Source organism: Crassostrea angulata, chromosome 7, assembly GCF_025612915.1.
Source record: "Crassostrea angulata isolate pt1a10 chromosome 7, ASM2561291v2, whole genome shotgun sequence".
Lineage (NCBI taxonomy): Eukaryota > Metazoa > Mollusca > Bivalvia > Ostreida > Ostreidae > Magallana > Magallana angulata.
The window spans coordinates 55,516,322-55,538,925 of NC_069117.1; the positions used below are offsets into that span (position 1 = coordinate 55,516,322).

Below are 22,604 nucleotides of genomic sequence, written 5' to 3' on the forward strand. Positions count from 1 at the left end.
ATTATACTAATACAACTATTGACATATTTATAAGTTTGTAATCGTATACAAAAACTAGTTAAAGTCAATATAATAGTAGATCGGTATTTGAAAATACAGAATTTATAATTGTAAAACGAGCGAAGTTAATGCATAGGGTTTAATTTATTTAGTATGTACTTGTCTAAACTTGATTTTATTTGAAAGAGTTCCAACGCACACTCAGGAGTGAATTCAGGACGTGTCTACTAGCAATACAATGTATAGGTGAAATATATAGTGAAACAAGGTGGCAATCATTGTTTGAAAGTATTTGGTGTTAAAAACTTCATAAGATTAAAGAAGCATGGAATATTTTCCACGTTATTTATTTATTTTATTTTCATCAGCGATATTTTTTGAAGGTAAGATTTCTTACTAAATTATGACTCCACTATTCAGTTCAAACTACGGTTATTGTCATTGAAGAAAATTATCATCCAATCCTTCTATATGTTAACACACACTTGAAGAGCCTTTGCAAATAATGAGATTTCATGCACTTGATCTTTTCAGCAGAGTTTTCTCTAATGACATATTCCAGTTCCACCAAAGTATCAATGCCCTTAGTGTTAACAGTGATACATTCCAAAGATATTAGCTTTCCACATTCTCACTTTTATATGGTGTATTTGTTTGGATCTGACAAGCAAACAGAATGACCAATTCTAGATTTTATTATAGAGATCTACGGTTATGTATATATCATCTATGATTATTTCATGAAAGAACATCAGAGTCTTACACGCGGTTTTGCAGTAGACTCTACTACGTGACGTTGCATGGTGACCTATGATATGTTTTGCTAAATTGTCCTGCACATAACAGGCACGTAGCATCGTTTTTAAAAGTGGGAGGGGGGGGGGGGGCGACTCATCCAAAAAATCTTGTCAAGCAAAAAAAAAAGGAAATTCAAAGTTTCTCAAAATCTTCAAAATCCTAATCCGGGGGGGGGGGGGGGGGGGGGGGGGGGGGCTGGCGTAGTATATAACTTCAATTTCACTCCTCATTTCCTTATTTTCATATCAATTTTTTTTACATACTCCCAAAAAAGTGGGGGTAAACTCCATGATAATTCATTTTTTTATATGTAAATTTTTAAAAAATTGCTACGTGCCTGCATAATGTCATCCTTCGATCACTGATGACAGTGTATCTCTTGTACATTTGCCAACTTCAATATATATTTTGAACATTATTGGTTATTACTTGTAAAGAATGGTTCATTATTCCAATATCTCTACAGCTAACCAACCTAATAAATAATGTTATTGGTAAGTAAACATTGTTATATTTGTAATTTACATTACTAGTTCGGTATACCATGAACTGAATCAACCCTACCAGGGTTTTATATCTGCCTTAGACACAATTAAGTTGGTTTTTAAGGTGGCTCTATACACCACTTTTTGATGACGCAGTATGCAAAAAAAGTAAATCTGGAAGCATGCAATTTCGGTACTGGCTGATTTAAACTGAGGCAAATTGTATGGGGACCGCTCTTTTGAAAAATTTGTTAAATGAATAATTTAATTTTATAATTGGAAAATTCATTACTTACAGGTAAAGTGGTATGTGACACCTTCACGTTGTGTGGTATTATTTATCGAAATAAACAATAAAATCAAGTATAATTTTTCAAATAGTTTCTTTCCCATTTTTGATATGTTACACGATAGCGCAGTGGGTTGGTGGGTTCCCTAGCTACAAACTTGCAGATCATGAGTTCGATCACCGTTGAGAACAATAATTTTTTTAACATTCCAAAATTTTCTAAAACGTATTTTTTTTTTTTTGAATACAGTGAAAGAAAATTCTAAACCGGTGAAAATATTGCAATTATAATATACTTTAATCCACATTAATATCGACGCCTTAAGGGGATGGGAGGGTTGCTTTGAATTTCTCTCAGGTTGGGATACATAAATTCTATTAGCTAGTCAATTTTCCCCTTGATTTATTTGACTTAGTTTTGCATTAAAGCGAATATATTCACTAATACAGTGCTATAATGAAATATTTATACATGTATTTATCATTCCAACGTTATATTTTAGAAATTGTCTTTAACTCAGAAATGAAAAGTCTTCAAGGTGTTTGGGCCTTGGGACTTAGGAACGATAACCCTTACCCGAGGAACTTTCATACCAAATAAAATTTAAAATATATTTTGTGTTTATTTGCAATGATTTTCATTCAATTTCTTATGTCACATTTATTAAAATACATTTTCTTATGACATCAAGCAACTTTTTCAGACGATTTGTCAACAGAGTAAGAACATATGAAAAATTATGTTTTGGGGAAATACTAAAATAAATTGCAATAATAACATTTTTGAATGTTAAGAAGTGTTATATTTTTTTTGTGTCCGAAGGAAATATCCATCATATGACACAAAAAAATAAACTGTGGGTGTATAGAGCCACCTTAAATGTTTAGAATTACAAACCAAAAACCGAAGAGGCGGTTTTGTCATTTCACGAACGTAAAATTTATTACTCCGAGTAAGAGTTTAATGGATTGTTAATGTCAGCTTGTGATGCATTTAAATCTTCGACATGTTTATGATACATATTTGTGATTTTATTTATGATAGTCTATTGAAAATGTATGAGCCGGTCCCATTGTCCTTTCCGATATATTTCATTTTATCAAATAAAATATACATACAACGTGACTACTTTGATAAAATGAAATATATCGGAATGGATACTACGATATTGCAGTAGTTAAATCATTTTGTCAAAAAAATCTATCAATACGAAAAAACTTCCAGAAACTTATGTTATTGTGAGTTTCTTATATTATATACCTCAGTGATGTTCAGCGTGTCTCTGTTGACTATGTTTAAAAATATCCCGACGTCAAATGTCAATATCAGCTTTTTCTGAAATTTTATGATTTTTCTTACAAGTAATTTGAGAAAAATTTTGAGACTTTTAAATAATTTCATTACATGTTGAATTGGTAATGGATAAAAATAGCGTTTTATCAGTGCGAAAAGGTCAAAATATCAAGAAGGTGAAGAAATTGTAACATTTTTCTTTAGGATTATTTTAACTTTATTTATTTTAAAATGTATAAATTTGTATTTGGTGCCATGGTTCATTCCGATAATAAAATATAGAGGGAAAAGCGATTTATGTGCAATCTGCACTTTCAGTGCAGAACGGTCATATTAAATACACCGTAGCCCCGAATGAAGCATATAGACTCCAAAATTTTGTTTTGAATTTTGGTTAAGCTATGTGGATTTTTGAAAAATACTTTAGAAAAAAACTTTAAGACATTTTGATCGCAGGATTCAACGTCCTTAAGTTTTACTAGTTTGATTTAGGAGGAGATTGCGGAACAGTTCAAACTCCAGCATCTGTCACAGCAACAATAGGATCATCAGTGGATTTAACTTGTGAATATACTTTAGAACCAGGTAGTGTACAGTGGGCTTATTGTCTGGCAAGCCAATAATACAGGGACATCTGAATATGAGACTATTGCCACATTTTCACCTCCTGGATTAGGGAGCAACTCTTTTACCACCACAGAATCTGCCATGAATATTAAAGATAGAGCGGAGTTACTGAATGTAACTTCCATTGGTTCTGACACTTATCGTGCTGTGATGAGAGTTCTTGAAGTGCAGCGTTTGGATGAGAAAGAATACCGGTGTTCTGTTACTTTTACAAGTTCAAGTACTGGTCCCCAGACAGAAACTGCGGTAACCTCTCTTACAGTTCAAGGTAAGAATCACACGATACTGAAGCGAGTAGCTTAAAATATATATGTATATATGTTAGAGTTTCGTCTTTTACTTGATTGATTTTGATTGTTTATTTGAATTTCTCAATGTTGACCAATTAGTAAGATAATCAATTTATAAAACAATGATCGTTCTCCGTTTGTTAATAAATGTGTTGTAATAGGTACTTTTTGCTGTAGAATTTATTGTACTTTTTAGCTCACCTGAGCTGAAAGCTCAAGTGAGCTATTCTAATCACATTTTGTCTGTCGCCCGTCTGTCTGTCCGTCTGTCTGTCTGTCCATCTGTCCGTCTGTAAACTTTTCACATTTTCATCATCTTCTCAAAAACCACTGGGCCAATTTCAACCAAACTTGGCACAAAGTATTCTATGCCTAAGGGGATTCCAAGTTGTGAAAATAAAGGACCACGCCCTTTTGCAAAGGGAGATAATTAGGAATTTATGAAAATTTTCGAGAAATTTTCAAAAATCTTCTTCTCATGAACCATAAGACCAGGAAAGCTGAAACTTGTGTGAAAGCATCCTCAGGTAGTGTAAATTCAAAGTTGTGAAAATCATGACCCCTAGGCGTAGAGTGGGGCCACAATGGGGGGGGGGTCGAAGTTTAACATAGGAATACATAGAGTAAATCTTTAAAAATCTTCTTCTCAGAAACTAATCAGCCAGGAAGGCTGACACTTGTGTGGAAGCATCCTCAGGTAGTGTAGATTCAAAATTGTGAAAATCAACACCCCCGAGGGTAGGGTGGGGCCACAATGGGGGGGGGTCAAAGTTTAACAAAGGAATATATAGAGTAAATCTTTAAAAATCTTCTTCTCAGAAAATATTCAGCCAGGAAAGCTGACAATTGTGTGAAAGCATCCTCAGGTAGTGTAAATACAAAGTTGTGAAAATCATGACCCCCGCGGGTAGGGTGGGGCCACAATGGGGGATCGAAGTTTTACATAGGAATATGTAGAGTAAATCTTTAAAAATCTTCTTCTCAGAAACTAATCAGCCAGGAAAGCTGACACTTGTGTGGAAGCATCCTCAGGTAGTGTAGATTCAAAGTTGTGAAAATAAACACCCCCGAGGGTAGGGTGGGGCCACAATGGGGGGCCGGGGGGGTCAAAGTTTTAACAAAGGAATATATAGGGTAAATCTTTAAAAATCTTCTTCTCAGAAACTAATCAGCCAGGAAAGCTGACAATTGTGTGAAAGCATCCTCAGGTAGTGTAGATACAAAGTTGTGAAAATCATGACCCCGCGGGTAGGGTGGGGCCACAATGGGGGATCGAAGTTTTAGATAGGAATATAAAAAGTAAATCTTTGAAAATCTTCTCCTCAGAAATTATTCAGCCAGCAAAGCTGAAACTTGTGTGGAAGTATCCTCAGGTAATGTAGATTCAAAGTTGTGAAAATCATGACCCCCGAGGGTAGGGTGGGGCCACAATGGGGGGTCGAAATTTAACAGGAATATATAGAGCAAATCTTCTTCTGAGAAATTAATCGGCCAGGAAAGCTGACACTTGTGTGGAAGCATCCTCAGGTAGTGTAGATTTAAAGTTGTGAAAATCATGATCCCCAGGGGTAGGGTGGGGCCACAATGGGGGGGGGTCAAAGTTTACCAAAGGAATATATAGAGTATATCTTTTAAAATCTTCTTCTCAGAAACTAATCAGCCAGATGATTCTTTACTATTGTTAAGACTGGCCCCAGGACAATTCTTCGGCTTAACAAGAAGGTTCAGAGTTTGATGTAGTTTTATATCCCATATATAAACTAATGTTAAGAATCTTTTTGAGAACTGCAATACTCAACATATGATTTGACTATAAAATCATCCTGTTGGAAAAGGGACTAATGATTATAAACATAAGAATATCCAGGGGGGGGGGGGGAATGATTTTATTTATACAGGATCTACATGCATTATTGTACATTGTCCAGATAGTTTGTATTATGACTCCATTAAGCTGATTTTATCATACCTATTGTTCCTCAGGTGAGCGATGTGGCCCATGGGCCTTTTGTTTTATTTTGTGTTTTCATTGAAGAAATATAATCAATGTTAGACCAACGTTTATACATGTTGAGTTGCGCGGGTATGAGGACACCCCTGTCCGCGTAACGTAGAGTCCCTATATACATGTAGGTGCAGGCGCGGTGATCAAGACTGCATTTGTAAAGCCATTCAAGTTTTTTTCTATGTTTAATGTCCATCCAAAGGTCAAAAGTCTATCCCTCTAAAGAAAATCAAAGTACCAAAGAACTGACGAGAGTTGATTTTATCGGTGTTTATTTTTTTCAAAATCAATGATATGTTATTTTGCATTACAAGTACAGGTAGTTTCTAATCGGTATTTGAATTATGCACATTTTTATAATATGAATTTTTGGGACTTTTTCGACACAAGAATATTGATAAAACCCCATGTGAATCATGTTAAGGTGGCTCTATACACCCACAGTTTATTCCAAATCTCAATAGAAGACCACAAAACATATACTTCTCAAATATTAAAATGATAATAGCGATACTATAGGTATTTTTAAAGATTTTTTTTTATGTTTTTTCGTGTTTTTGTAAAATATTTTTTTAAAAGACAGCTATTAACAAATTGAGAGAAATTTGTTTGTCATGTGATGGATATTTCCTTCGGATACAATAAAAAAATTATTACACTTCTTAACATTCAAAAATGTTATTATTGCAAATTTTTTTAGTATTTCCCCAAAACATAATTTTTCATATTTTCTTACTCTGTTGACAAATCATCTGAAAAAGTTGCTTGATGTTATAAGAAAATGTATTTTAATAAATGTGACGTAAAAAATTGAATGAAAACCATTTCAAATAAACACAAAAAATATTTTAAATTTTGTTTGGTATGAAAGTTCCTCAGGTAAGGGTTATCATTCCTTAGTCCCAAGGCCCAAACACCTTGGAGACTTTTCATTTCTGAGTTGAAGAAAATTTCCTAAATATAATGTTGGAATGATAAATACATACATATTTCATGATAGACTTTGCCCTGTATAAGTGAATAGATTCGCTTTAATGCAAAACTAAGTCAAATAAATAAAGGGAAACATTGACTAGGCTAATAGGATTTATGTATCCCAACCTGAGAGAAATTCAAAGCAACCCTCTCATCCCCTTTAGGTGTCGATATATATGTGCATTAAAGTATATTATAATTGAAATATTTTCACCGGATTCGAATTTTTTCGCGGTATTAAATCAAAAAATACGTTTTAAAATTTTTGGAAAGTAAAAAAATCTATCGTTCTCAACGGGAATCGAACTCATGACCTACTGGTTTGTAGTGAACACACTAACCCACTGCGCTACGGTACAACATATCGATGATGGTAAAGAAACTCTTTAAAAATTATACTTGATTTTATGTTTCTTTGATAAATAATACCACACAACGTGAAGGTGTCACATACCACATTACTTGTAAGTAATGAATTTTCCAATTATCAAATTTTATCACATGTTTATCTCAATATGCGGTGGATATCACTCATGAGATAAAGGACTATGTGCGGTTTGGTCAAATATCTGCCCCCGATTTCAACCAATTTTTAAATAGTATCGTATAAGAATGAAATCTTCACAAATCATTGTAAAGAGGATGCCTATAACTTTAATCTTGATTTTAGTCATTATTGCTCACTCGCTTATTATCTATGACGTCATCTAAATGACCTAATTCCCGCAAAGTTGCAAACAAATGAAGATATTCTCATTTTTGCTCTATATTTTGCATACGGAAGTATAGAGCGCAGGTCTGCTCAAGTGCAATTTTAACATATGTTTTACTTCAGATAGTTATACATATTATACTAAAAATTGGTACTTGAGCAAGCCTGCGCTCGATGTTTCCCAGTCGAAAAACCATCGGAAAACACCCATATTTTGCTACAAAACATCAATTTATCAAAATTATGTAATATTCATGACGTCATTTCGACGTTATGACGTCACTGTGGTGATAACCTTTTACACCTTTATTTCCAATATGATTTTATCTATCTTTCATCTTATTTTAAAGCTCTTTCTAAAACTTTGATTTTGGGGGGCAAAAATTGCATAAGACAGCACTTAGTCCTTTTTGATATCCCACTGTGTATTCTTACGCCGTATGACGTCATAGATAAACACGTACTATACATGTGTAGTTTGTTTACAAAATTAATACGTTATGTCGGTGAGCAGAATTCCTAATAATACAGTTGTGAAGATCGACGGAAAGGGTACGGGTGTGGTAAAATCTTCAAAATTTGAAAATGATGAAACCATTTATGATGTTGAAATCGAAGGGATCGATATTTGTTTGCCTTTTTCTCAATATCGGCTTGAAATTGTACCGGCGAAAAAGCAGACGATGGCAAGTACATCTTCACGTTTCCAATCAGTTGGGGCTTCAGATATAGATTAATTTGTAAATGATCAAGGAAACAAAAACACTCTCAAAAAAACTATATGTGATATGAATTTGCTGAAATTATTCCTTGAAGAAACTCAAAATGAAAAGCGAGCGATTGAAACCATTCCTCCCCCCGAATTGAACGATTTGTTATGCAAGTTTTTCCTCGGTGTTCGGAAATCTGATGGTTCCAATTACGAACCGAATACATTAAGAACATTCATGAGTAGCTTTGACAGACATTTACGAAGAATGAAATATGGCAAACAAATAATATCAAGTTTGGAATTTTCTAAAGTTAGGGAAGTATTAAAAGCAAAACTAAAGGATCTGAAAAGCGAGGGGAGGGGCAATATATCCAAAAAATCAGACGCAATAACGGACGAAGAAATAAATCAATTATGGGAAAAAGAACTGTTGGGTGTAAACAATCCCGAGAGTGTGATCAATTCCCTGTGGCTTTTTAACACCATATATTTACATTCTACTGTGTTTTTCCATTAAATTCTGTGATCTTCAAATGCCTCTAAATGCAACAAGTAGTCAAAGGTCAAATTGACGAGTTTTATTATGACGTCACAAACGTTGAACGCTGTAAACTGCAACGTCACAAGCGAAAATCAAAGTGCACGCTCGTGGCTGTTACTGTGGCTCTTCCATTAATATTAACTTACCCTTAGGATAAGATCGGAATTTTAAGGTATAGTTCACATTTGCAGACAAGGCAAGAAGTTAAAAAATGTAAATATAAGCATTAAATCATGATTTTTTGAAGTATACACTCTCATAACTGCCGCGGTGTGTGCATACAAATTTTCATAACGCGCTAACGCGCGTTACTCAATTTGTATGCACACACCGCGGCAGTTATGAGAGTGTATACTTCAAAAAATCATGATTCAATGCTATAATATTTTGCCTTAAGGGGCTCCGACGAACACAGATCAATGTCATGGGGGGGACATCTTTCTACAAAAAGACAGCAGCGGTGCCGAATTTTTAACCTTCAATGAACGTCAATCAAAAACCCGACAAGGGGCAAATCCTCGAGACGTTCGCGTTGTCAAACCAAAAATGTGGGAAAACTTAGAAGTACCTAATCGTTGTCCAATTAAAATATACAAATTTTACCAAGAAAAAAGACCCTCTGACTTCTGCAATCCCGATGACCCGTTTTATTTGGCAACTCACACTCAGCAATGCGCGATGACACATAAAGACCAATGGTTTAAAAGACAGCCCATAGGTGTCAATAAATTGGGATCGATTATGAAAAGAATGACAACTTCAGCCCCAATCAGCGGGGATTGTTGACGAGAAAAAATTAACAAATCACAGTGCTCGCAAACACCTGGTTCAAAAATTAAGCGAAAATAACGTACCTGCCAACCAGATCATGCATCATGCAAATCACAGGACACAAAAATATCCAGTCAATTAACAACTACAGCAGTTTAAATGAAATCCAGCACAGAAATATTTCATCAATTCTTTCGAACCCAACAGCACCCCTATGTTCCTCAGGATCCGCCACTTTCGAATTCACCCAACACAACACTGCCTTTCGAAACACTTTAAATAACACAGGAGCCACAAGCACAACAATAAACGTGACAGGGGGTGTCCTAAACCTGGTCAACGGAAATATTTTAGGTGGAAAAATCATCGTTAATATCCAAAACGAACCGAATTCTGCATCCAAAAAAAGGCCGCGTGTCATCTTTGACTCTGACTCGGATGAATGACTTAGGCCGTTGATTTAAACAAAGGCGAAATTATACAATTCCAGATGTCCAAAGTAACAATTGATATAAAAACAGAGTATGATATTTTGCATACTTTCTTTCATAGATTAATATGTAAACGGTGTGACCGTTGGACCGAGCGCAGATTTAACACAGTGTAGTGTAGTATAAATAAACAAGACAGAAATGTCTTTCAACATCAACCCAGGTTCATTCTTTTCAGTTTGCCTCTGAATTACAAAATAACAAAGATAACGAAGATTTACAAATTTATTAAGAAATTTCAAATATTGAACATAAATAACATTGTTTGATTCCGGTTATAACCTAAGAAGGAGAAATGAAAATTTACCTTAATGAATGCCGAAAAAGGGGAGAGGGGGAGAGCTTGGTCCGTAGACCAACAAGAGAGTCTCTCGACAGTCCTCTGACGGCTGTATTTATATACTTACAGACAATAGAATTTAAATAACACTAGACAGGGCATCAATAGTCTTAAACAAAATATAAACGGAGTATAAATTTCCGGAATCAAATATATACAAATACATATAGATATACCACAGTAGTTTGATTTTTGTATAATAAAATCTATTTAAAACGCATAAAGTAGGATCCGCCAGTATAGTTGCCTACTCAAATCATTCGTCAAAGTTAAACTAAACGTCGCGTGCTCAGTCTACATTATGACGTCATATTTCAGACGTAAACGTTCAAGTTTTGTCTTCGGAAATAGCCGAAGAGAGTTACGTGATTCCGAAATTTTTTTTATTTCTTCTTTCATTGTTCATTAATTTAATTCATATGAATGTCAATGTAATAAAATTGATTACTTTATTCAGAATCTAAAAGATCAGTTCCTTGACGTTTATGTTTTTATTTTCCATCTGATAATTGATAAGACATACATAGAACAAGTCGTGTTTCTTGATTGAAGCACTATTGAAACTTATCTGGTTTCTTTTTTAATTTCTTTTAATTCAAATTACCTTCTATTGAAACACTGGAACTTATTTGATCGAGTTTAGGGACAATAAACATCGATAAGCACCAGTCAATCAATGATCGAACTAACTTTTTAAAAACAAAATGGCTGCCAATATGGCGGCGCCCAGGGCTGGAAGAAATTTTTTTTGGCCTTAGTACCCCTGATTCAACTTTCATTTTTCACTGATTTTCTTATATATACGTGTTACCATTAATCCTCGCTTCACGAGGCGGGCTTCGCCCGCCTCTCGCTGCGCTCGGTATTAAAACACTGATCAAAAATGATATGTTTGTTTGTTTGGCTTGGAACTCTTTCGTCATGCGACATATTGTTGACATCACAAAAATGTGTGTTGTGCGGCTTGATATAACGAAGTTTAACAAGTTAAGTTGGTTAAAACATGTGATAAAAAGAATCTCTCATGGTTTGTGATGGTATATGATTTTTATCCAACTCGTTGTGTGTTTTCTATCCCCTCGCCAAGGCTCGGGGATAGAAAACACACAACTCGTTGGATAAAAATCATATACCATCACAAACCATGAGAGATCCTATATAAATCTATTCATTTAACATTTTTTTTCAAAAGAACGGTTCCCATACAATTCGCCTCAGTTTAAATCAACCAGTACCGGAATTGCATGCTTCCAGATTCACTTTTTTGAGTACTGCGTCATCAAACAAGAGGCCAATTGGCCTTAACGGTCACCTGAGTAGCATATATCCAATACACAAACTTGTCATGGAGTCTCATATATGCATTTAATTAATTAGGTTTCATACTGGAGTAGAAAAATTATAAATTTGTAATGACAACCACATTTAATTCAAAAAGAACTGTGAAACCTATAATGTTGGTGAAAAACTAAAAGATCTGGTCTACAAAATAATGAATTCAGTTTTCCTTTCAGGTGTGTGGGAGTAAAGAAGATAATTTTTTAACGTTATATGCATTAACATCTATACATCCATTTTGGCCCTGCCCTAGAGTCAAAACCCATACCCCAGGGGACATGAAAATTAAAATTTCAGTAGAGGACTTCCTGGTAAACATAATTATTAGTCGGTTTTTTTTTATACAGATGTGTGAGAATAGAGAAGAAGATTTTTAAACATTATATGCATTAACACTTTATTGCCATATTGCCCCCTCATGTCCTGAACCCCTGACCCTGGGGCCATGAATTTCACAATTCAGGTAAAGGAGATTGTGGATATCATAACCATGTATTCAGTTTTTTGCCCACATGTGTGGGAGTAGAGAAGAAGATTTTTTAAGATTTATATCATTTTTACTATATGGCCATATTGGCCCCACCCTAGAGCATGAACACCTAACAAAAGGGTCATGAATTTCACAATTTTAGTAGAGAGCCTCATGGACATCATAATCATGCATTTAGTTTTTAACAAATATATATGGGAGTAGAGAAGAAGATTTTCTAAGATTTAATACATTTTTACTATTTGGCCATATCGGCCTCACCCTAGAGCCTTGTAAACAGATAGCCATGCTATGACCTTGAATTGATAGTTTTACAGAATGGTCACTATGATATTTATGTGTACCTAGATACTGCGCACTGAATGGTGTTAATGATAATTAACAGAATGAACTCTGTGACTCTTGTAGCAATGATTAGTATTCCTAAATGATGTTATAAAACCAGGCGAATAATACGGGCATAATAATATCCAAATTGAGAGTTTAAAAACAAGTGTCATGTTTGGCGATTCTGTGTCTGCAACGATAGCTCTGGTACTCTATATTGAATCATGTATTGTGTATTCTATATATTAACCTTTGTAACCTTTAATGCTATGTATGAATGAACGTATTATGAGTAAGTGATACCTCATACTAGGTGGGGGACTCCGAGACCCAGGATTCGGAGACTCAAATCCTGCATCCAGACTCTTTGATTGGCAGTTTTGACGGTTTTGTTACTTTATTTAGGAATAAACTATTAATCTTAATTTTGAACACTGAATGTTCACTCACGATCGTCGTAAATGGGCCGAACTAGTCAGAGCTGTCCATCATAAATAAAATGTTATATATACTTATGTAAAATGATGTTGAATAGATTAAGAGATTCCGCTTAGATTGAGATAGATTCCGCTTATAGAGATTCTTAGACTCCTGATTTGGGCTGCTATTAGCTGATGTTATTGTAACTATACGATCACGCTTAATAAAACCGCTTGAGAAAGAAATACTGGACTTGTCATCCATAAGCTTGAGCTGACCCTCAATAGGACCCTGTAAGACAGAAGGCTTACAGCCTGAACCCCTGACCGAGGGGTCATGAATTTCACAATTAAGGTAGAAGGCTTCATGGACATCATAACCATGCATTTAGTTTTTAACAAATATATATGGGAGTAGAGAAGAAGATTTTCTAAGATTTAATACATTTTTACTATATGGCCATATTGGCCCCACCCTAGAGCCTGAACCCCTGACCCAGGGGTCATGAATTTCACAATTTAGGTTGAGGGCTTCATGGACATCATTATCATGCATTTAGTTTTTAACAAATATATATGATAGTAGAGAAGAAGATTTTCTAAGATTTAATACATTTTTACTATTTTGCCGTATTGGCCCCACCCTAGAGCCTGAACCCCTGACCCAGGGGTCATGAATTTCACAATTTAGGAAGAGGGCTTCATGGACATCATAATCATGCATTTAGTTTTTAACAAATATATATGGTAGTAGAGAAGAAGATTTTCTAAGATTTAATACATTTTTACTATATGGCCATATTGGCCCCACCCTAGAGCCAGAACCCCTGACCCAGGGGCCATAAATTTCACAATTTTGGTAGAGGGCCTCATGGACATCATAACCATGCATTCAGTTTTTTCCTCACATGTGTGGAAGTAAAGAAGAAGATTTTTGAAAATTTTGGCTTTTTTTGCATATTTGGCCCCGCCCGTGGCACCCCAGGGGTGGTAGAGCCATAAATTTCACAATTTAGATTCTTCTTACCATAGAGATGCTTCACACCAAAAACGGTAACGATTGGCGTGGTAGTTTTCAAGAAGAAGTTAAAAATTGTAAAATTGTTAACGCACGACGCACAACGCACGACGACGGACGAAGACCAATTGCAATAGGTCACCTGAGTGACTCAGGTGGCCTAAAAATGGTGTATAGAGCCACCTTAAGTAATATTTAAAGATAAAATAAATTAAATCAAATTATATGTCAGTGATAAAAATATTTCTGGAAAATTTATGGATCCAAGCAATATTGAACTCTAGTCTCGTTCACCCAAACGCTCGGCTATCGCCGTTAATCTCCGACAAGCAAGAGAGACTCTCTGCTTGTCGGAGATTTACGGAGACAGCCGAGCGTCGAGTTGAACGAGACTATATAAAAAAATGATTGAACTCTGGCGTAAGAATACATACGACTACAAAAAATATTTGAATTGTTCGTACCATTTAAAATCTGACTATTTTCAAAGAATTTATAAATAAGTTTACTTGAAAAACAATGCTTAAGCATACATTTTATCGAATTTATTAAGTTATTTTCAAGATCTAAGTCTAATCAGCGGCGATGATTTGTGCTTTGGTCCAAACACTGATTCACTTTCGGTTTGTCAGAGTAACTGCGTAGGATAGTTGATTAAAATCAACTTCCAAAAACCACATTCACAGAAGAAAAAAAACCACACATTATTTTGTACATAAAAGAAATTTGATTATCGTTAGTTAAGTATTTTCTTTAAACATTAAGAAATTAAACACATAAAAATCCCAATCTTTGGCAGATAAGGTAAAACAAAGTAAATTCCAATTCCTGGTTCATGTCTATTAAAAGATGAAGAGTACATATACACGCGTTTAAAAAATCATGCATCAGAACCAATCCGTCTGTGGACGATAAACATAGAAAAAACCTTGTATGGCCTAATTATCAGCATTAATCAGGGATATTCTATTCTATCTTGGGTACAGGCCCGCGGGGAAACACTGACAGTGACTCCCTTGCACGTTGCGGTATTTCAAATTGTATGCAGCATACACTTTAATTCAAAGTTCAAATAAAGAAATTGAAGATCAAAGAAAGTGAGTTAAGAATCAGAAAGTGTACAAAGTACATTCAGAGTGTTGTTTTATTTAGACAAAGTTAATATAACCCAATCGGGATACTTAACTTTCATCTTATTTCAATTAATCCCTGTCATTTTGTTATCTCTTCCAACACTTAATTCAATTCCTACGTGAAAACATTATTTCAGCAAAAAACGCAGGCTCTCCATCTAATCTGTGCCACCACCAACTTTGTATCGCAGTTTTGCTGATATCAACTTTCGGTGCTTTAGTACTCTGAGATGAGCTTCACGTCTACCTGCGTATACCTTGGACTTCAAGCCTCAGTCTCATATCAGTAGCTGTGAGAAAAGGGAATTTTATTAAGTGATTGACTTTAGCAAACTTTGATCAGATGTGATTCTGATTTGTGTCACTAATGCAAAAATAAGTGTTTTAAATGTTTTCTGATTGTTGTTGATATCAAGTTTCTGAATTGTTCTTATTTTCCATGAATGCAAACACAATCAAATGTGCAATTAATCATATTAATCATTTGAATAAAATAATCCTTCCTGCAATTTTTTCTCTCGGATGCAATTTCTGAAGAAAAAAAACACTTGTGACAAAGAAATGCAATGTCATCTGTTTAGACTTATCCACATATCATAATGTATGCAATAGATTTGGATGGGGATTTACTCTATAACATAGGGAAATATGCAGAGGAAAGACCAGGCCGGTGGGGGTATTTTCTAGCCAAGAAAGCATTAACAGAGGTTAGACAGCGGTTCAGTATATTAACTTTGTTGCCGATAGCATTCGATGACTATCTATCGTGAATTCAGAGGAAACCTTGGGAAACGTCTACAAATATATATTTTTTGAAAGTCTGAAATCATTTTTAATTTTTTTATTATCTGCTAAATATATTGACAAAATATCGACACATTTTTATAAAAAAAAAACCCAAAATATTAATGGGTGACAGTTAAGATGCACAACTATCCATATTAAGGTCAAGATCTAGTAAATGAAAGGTGCCTACAGGTTTATAAAATTTAAGATATAAATTCTTTCAATGATGCTTCATAACAATAGCTTTGTTTTATAGGGTGTACCGGGGCTAAGATGTTTGGTAAAAACAATGAAAAATCATGTTTTAAACTCATTTTCAATAAAATAGAAAGGAGTTGAGGGACAAATTTCGGAGTTTGTCCATTTTTGACAAATAAAATATATCTAAAATGCCTAGTCTTCCCCAAAACGGCATTAAACAAGCTCTTAACCTACCCTTTAAAATGATGTCAAAATTGAATATAGGTATCAAGATTACTTTTCCCATGATTTAAAATAGAATATCAAGAAATTGTTTAATTTTCTACATAATTCCTTTAAAGCCATAAAGTACAGGAAAAAGATTCATCAAATCAAGTCCTGCAGCTACAAATCAATTATGACGTCATAATGGTTCTAGCACTAAAAAGACACTCTGGAAACATTTACTAGATCTTGACCTTAAAACAAAAAAAATATAGAAAACAATTCCTTTTAATTGATAAATGTTGGTACTAGTCTCTCTTTAATCGCAATCCAGGTTACAAGTCTTAAAGATAATGTTTTTATTCCATTTATTTAAAAAAATAAACATGAAATAATGTTTATACAGAATGTTTTTCATACACACAACATACATGAATATATATGTATAAGCAATTATAAAACAAGATTTTTAAAAATAAAATCATCACACTTATACCAAACCCTGCTGAAAATGATTGCATTAATCAAAGAGCACATACACAAATGTTTTATAAGATTCATTACAACATTTGCAATGTACATGTACATGTAGCAAACTGCTAGCAATGCAAATCGTCATACATGTAAAATATAATTGACTCTTCATTTAAACTAACACTCATTCTTTCTCTCAATAAATAAACAATACATGTAGCAGCATGCTTACAAACAACATTATAATATAGTCTCATAATAAAACAAGATACAAGTCGGTCTCACCGTATTTCAGTTAACAAATAATGCATTGTTAAAATCATTTTACAGTGCCCTTTATAATAATTGCACATAGGAAACCCATGATTCATCCCATGTCAAAAAGACCAAAGGGCTACATGGAACTCTGCATGGCATTGATAATGAATATAATGTTTCCCAAAAGCATTTCATGCTCTTGAACCCAGGAGTTATTTTTTCTATCCCTGTCTGAAACCTGTGTCACTTGGATACTTTAGAGATGAGATAGTATGTCAGAAAGAAGAGAAGCACGAGTCCCAGCACGAGGTAACACATCAGCTTCCTGTTCCCACGGTTGGCCTGCACCATGTGAGAGAGTCGGTGGACGGACCCTCCCAGCAGCCCCTGGGTGCTCTCATAGTCCCCACCCTGCAGAATGTACAAACTGGTTTTACTATTGCACCTATATATTATGCGTAATCATTACATCAAAAATCAAAAAAAATTCTTAATATTGGTATTGTGGCGAAAATCTGACACCAACTGTCAAATTATTATTTTACTTGTCATATGATTATGCCAAATATTATTTGTCAGATATTTATGTCAACTTGTCAGATATTTATGTCAACATGTCAGATCTCTATGTCAACTTGTCAGATCTTTATGTCCACTTGTCAGATATTTTTGTCAACTTGTAAGAGACTTGTCAGAATATAATCATATTGACTTCAAACTCAATATTTTGCTGTTAAAGTGTGTTAATGCCATGAACTGCCATTTATTTGTCATTATAATATCTGACATGTCGACATAAAGATCTAATAAGTTAACATAATTATCTGACAATTCAAGATAAAGAAAATACAAAATTATGGTGGCATTATGGAAATGTATAACTGCCTCTTATTGTTGTGTTCCACCTCAATTTGCATACAGTAGGAAAATGTCCAGATCAACAATGTGGAAACTGTCCATATTTAAAGAAAGGAAAAATCTTCAAAATCGGAGACCAGGAATTTAAAGTAAACTCCAGCAAGGTGTGCGGAACCAAAAACCTAAATTATTGTATAATGTGCGGGGGATGTGGACAATACTACATCAGTAAAACTGGAACTACACTCGGTACTAAGATCCAAGTTCACAAACAGTATATTATATATAAAAATATCATAATAAATATAGAAACATATATATATATAACAAAACAAAAAAATATTTAAAATATATCGTTTTCATGAACCAGAAGTAGAGATGTCTGTAGAGAGTTTTATTTAGAGTTTTCTCAACCTACCATACTATCCAAGTATCTGTTTGAGTCAGCTGCCTCATCATCAATGTCCAGGGCAAGCTTTAAAGGAAAGCATAGGTAAAAATTTAAGATAATACAATGTTTAAAATTGGAGGGAATAAATCTATCCTAACTTCCTGTCTCTGCTGTTCGTAGAATTTTTTAATAGATACAGTTGTCTGTGAAGAAAATTTGAAACTGATTGGAACAAAAGCCCAAAATTCTCTCATTTACATATCTCTGACCTCTTTCAATGCAAAGAAATTGAAAGGAATGAGCACAATCATTTTACAGGGAATTACATGTATAATGGGAACAATCTGACATCTTTCTAAAATTTAATTCATAGGTTCTCTAAACACCTTTCGACAGTTTTTTAACATTATTATCCAGGTACTTTCTATTTCTTTGCAAAGCAAAATTTGGCCATTTCTTTAAACCAGATATAATAATAGACTGGATGCTCCAAAACAGAATTCTTGAACTTTCCACTCTAGTGAATGCACATAGTTTGGACTCAAAAATATTAAAGTTTATCAAAATATCTCTTGATGAGTGATGATCTGATTGAAATAGGAACTTAAAACAGACATCAGAAGTTTTCAAGTTCTTGCGCAATGTTTACATAACTACACATATTATACTTACATTCTTCAGTCGAGACACTTTGCTGGCCAAGTTGTCAACTCTTTGCTGATTCTCACTGTCCAGCATTTCCTCTGTTCTCGCCATGCCTTTTTAAAATATACATACCGTTACAATAAATCAAAACAGAATTCAAAGATCAATGGAAATGAAACCTGCCAAGTATTAATGATAATTCAATCTAATACTAAGAAGTCCTCTTAATTTTAATATGAATGGAGGAATCAGCATATATATATCAACAATATATGAAATGTAAGGCTGGACCAGGATATGGCCCTGGGATCCCTGCATCTCTAGGCAGGTGCTCTACTACTAAACTACTCAGGCCAATGTCCACAGTCAATATAACTTCTCATATTGCCGAATCTTTCAAAATAAAAGAGCTCTTTCATAACTCATAGTCTTTACCTTTTTATTCTTGTCATTTAAGATACATGTACTTGAACTCATTGTATTTGTATTAAATACAATATGTCTTTATATCAAAATCATTTTTATTGACATAAAGAAAGTCAAATCAAAAATAAAAATTCAGAAAAATAACTCTTAATTTGTAAATTCCTTTTTTTTAAAAAAAGGGAAGTATGTTCCTTTTACAGATCCATTTTCTTAAATGGGCATTTTTATAATAAGTCGCACTTAGCAGTCTAGACGGACTCCCAAAACGCAGTCAACGGAAGTGAATTTCTGCAAGCATTTTGGACTCCGTTTTGGGAGTCTACGCATGCGCACTGGTACAAAATATGGCGATTTCTCGATGAAAACATGGGGTCAACAAGAAATCGTCTTGCAAAGTGCTGCATGTGTTGGCAGACTTCTTATATGTTTTAAAAGACCCAGGATATAATTTACTATCGATCGTATTTGCACGAAATAGGGGTTTATTTGCACTTAAGAAAGTTATTTCTCTTCAAAGTTGGACGTTTGGACGATGATTAAAAAGTGATATTTTTGTGTTTTTCATGGAATTCAATCGTTAATAAAAGGTAAATTGCATTAAATTTTACTTCTTTCGTATTGTGTTACAATTTAAAATCACCAAACATACAAATTGATAAGTGTGTAAACGAAAAAAACTTCGAATACTAACAAAAACTGGTTGCTCTAGCGATGATTATAAAACGTCTTTTTGGTGTCTAAAAAATAGGATTGGTTGTTTGAAAGCCCAGAAAATAAAACAAATTGTCACTCTAGATTCAATAACTCTTTAAATTGAACTGATAATTATCATCAAAACAATTATAATCACTCGCTGCATTTGCGATGGGAGGAAACCATGTTAAATACATAATTATTCAAGGTAATTGGATAATTTAGCATGAAAAAGATTAAAATGAGACTATACTTTTAGCAAACAATGATTAAAAAACATATCCAAGCGTTAAATTTAATTCAAAACAGTTGTAATTGTGCGTGATCGAAGTTTTGGGTGAATTTTTCATTTTAAAAATTAATCTTACGTAATACAAGTAAACGGTTATGAACATATGACATTAACATGACACATAAACGTTCAGAAATGTTTTTGAAAGTTTAGAATTAATTTTTGTCGTGTTTTTGGTCAATTTTAGAAATTTATTTAGAACTAAGGGGCATAACTCGCACGTTGTTTACATTAGAAACGCCATTTTACCGCAATGCATGATGGAGCCAAAGACTCCGTTTTGGGAGTTAACTCCGTTTTGGGAGTCCCGTCTAGACTGCTTAGGTGCAGCAATAATTTTAAACTTTAAATTGGTCATCTCATTTTTCACAATTCATGACAAAAATCCCTCTTGAAATTTTTGCTCTTTCAGTGCAATTGCAGTTAAAAAAGTTTGGAGGCTATCAGTATGTATAACTGTTTAGGTGTTACTAAACAGCTACTTCTTAAATGGAATAACAAAGAGGAACAGTCCTGGTTGACATGATACTTGGTTGATAATTATTCTACACAATGTGAAGTAACATACTTAATCATTCCTCATCGCACTCAAGGTATCATTCAGTTACTCAAACAATAGAAATGCATGTTTTGCTTAAAACTGCTCAAAAGCAGCGATGTTACAGCTACATGTACAGTGTATTTTTGCTAACAGGGTTGAGGGGTTTTTTTTAAACTACACAGTTCAAATATAGCTTGACAGCTCCTAGCGACTTTTTGTCTGTTTTACATAAAATGCAAAAATTGCATAAAGGTAGCTAAATAAACCTATTTCAGGTAGGTAAATAAAGCTATGTAGGTATATCTAGGGATTTTACTGGACCTGTTTAAGTTTAAATATAATGACAGTTCTTGCATGATCTTGTCATAAATCCATGCACTTGTTGGTGTTACACCAGACTTGTTTAAAACTAAGCTAAAAATCAAAACATAAATATCCATATATACAAATATTACTGATGGCATTCATCTATGAACGTTACAAATCCTTCTATAATCATCTCTAACCCTACCATTTCTGTTGTTCCTAAAGTCTGCCATGCTGTCAAAAACAAATCAAAGTCATAAACACGCTTGAACAAAACGAGAAAACCTTTGACTGTAAATCAAGTATATTCCGGATTCAGGGTCGTCATTATAATGTTGTTCTGCATAAACGCAAAAATTATGATTTTGAAAATTTGCGGATGTTCAGCGCATTTATAACTGGGTGTTTTGAAATCACGAAATTTTTTTTAAATGCGTGCAGACATAAATTATATATTGTTGATCAAACGACACTTAATTATACAATGTATATCTGGTTTTCTTGCGTATGATTAACGAAATGTACGTATTACTTCCATGGGTAAAGAAGTTTCCCTCTTAATAACATAAATTACCATCCCCCTCGACAAACAAAATTATCCATCCGACTCCAAGTCTGGGATCCAGCATTTGTTGAAAGGAGTCCAATTACCCCCCCCCCCCCCCCCCCCGGGGAAGACCCATTGTTTTGAATTTTGAAAATATTTTTATTCATACATATAGGCTATTATATATAGCTATTCTTAACATATCATAAAATCGATAAATGAAAACAAATATGATTTAACTCAGTTTTTTTCTGTAGCTTCGTGTTCTTGTTTTATTACTACAGCCCCGTTCCCCCGAGCCACCCTGCCAGACACCTTCGGACAACGACTAGGTATTCAGAAATATCTCACTTTTGTATTTTGACCTTCGGTTAGTTGATATTAAAATATAAAAGATTAATAATTATAATCTTTTAAAAGTCCCCGAATTAGTAAATCAAACGACTGCATTAATTGTTTTGCTACGAGCCTACGAGCACGTGTAACCAGTTCTAAATTAAACTGCCTCTTAGTAGGCCATTATATACCCTCTTGCCACTGAGTTGAGCTGAACATATCTTATTGACTAATGATGCCAAAAGGATACAGTTATTTGTTTTCCCTTGGACTGATATGTCACAATTTCATTGGTTTAAACATGGCACGTGATTGCCTTATATATCTCTATATTTGTTCGGTGAGAAATAATATTAGGCAATATGGCCGTCATTGGCCGACGCTTCGCTTACTCATTTCGACATTTCATACTATTTAATAAAGTTCTTAAAGTATTTGGAGTAGTTGCCCTTTGAAATTCTTTAAAATTGGAGTAGTTGCCCTTTGAATATGACGTCACATTGTTTTTTCTGCTGAGTAAAGGACTTAAGGGAGAAAACATTTAAAACTCAATAGCAACAAAACATTGAAAGTAAACATGGGTGAATCAGA

The 22,604-nt window shown here is 34.1% G+C and overlaps 1 protein-coding gene and 1 long non-coding RNA gene across 2 annotated transcripts; one reads left to right on the forward strand and one right to left on the reverse strand.

The window, feature by feature from the left end:
* The first annotated feature begins 267 nt into the window (after positions 1-267).
* LOC128156001 (uncharacterized) lies at positions 268-15,564 on the forward strand. Its single transcript, XR_008239667.1, has 3 exons — positions 268-383; positions 3,359-3,761; positions 15,193-15,564. It is a non-coding gene; the product is annotated as an uncharacterized LOC128156001 (long non-coding RNA).
* A 317-nt stretch (positions 15,565-15,881) lies between these two features.
* LOC128155999 (BET1-like protein) lies at positions 15,882-21,459 on the reverse strand. Its single transcript, XM_052817950.1, has 4 exons — positions 21,336-21,459; positions 18,900-18,985; positions 18,255-18,311; positions 15,882-17,389 (listed from the first exon to the last, which is right to left on the reverse strand). Exons 1-4 carry the CDS (start codon positions 21,361-21,363, stop codon positions 17,222-17,224), a joined length of 339 nt encoding a protein of 112 aa, XP_052673910.1. The 5' UTR covers positions 21,364-21,459; the 3' UTR covers positions 15,882-17,221.
* Between the last annotated feature and the right edge of the window lie 1,145 nt (positions 21,460-22,604).

Excerpts from the sequence above, each read along its gene's own strand:
- LOC128155999 (XM_052817950.1), bottom strand. The coding sequence starts at position 21,363 with ATGGCAGACTTTAGGAACAACAGAAATG. Across the intron at positions 18,986-21,335 it reads CTTTAGGAACAACAGAAATG|GCATGGCGAGAACAGAGGAA; the intron begins GTAGGGTTAGAG and ends TATTTTAAAAAG. Across the intron at positions 17,390-18,254 it reads ACAGATACTTGGATAGTATG|GGTGGGGACTATGAGAGCAC; the intron begins GTAGGTTGAGAA and ends TACATTCTGCAG.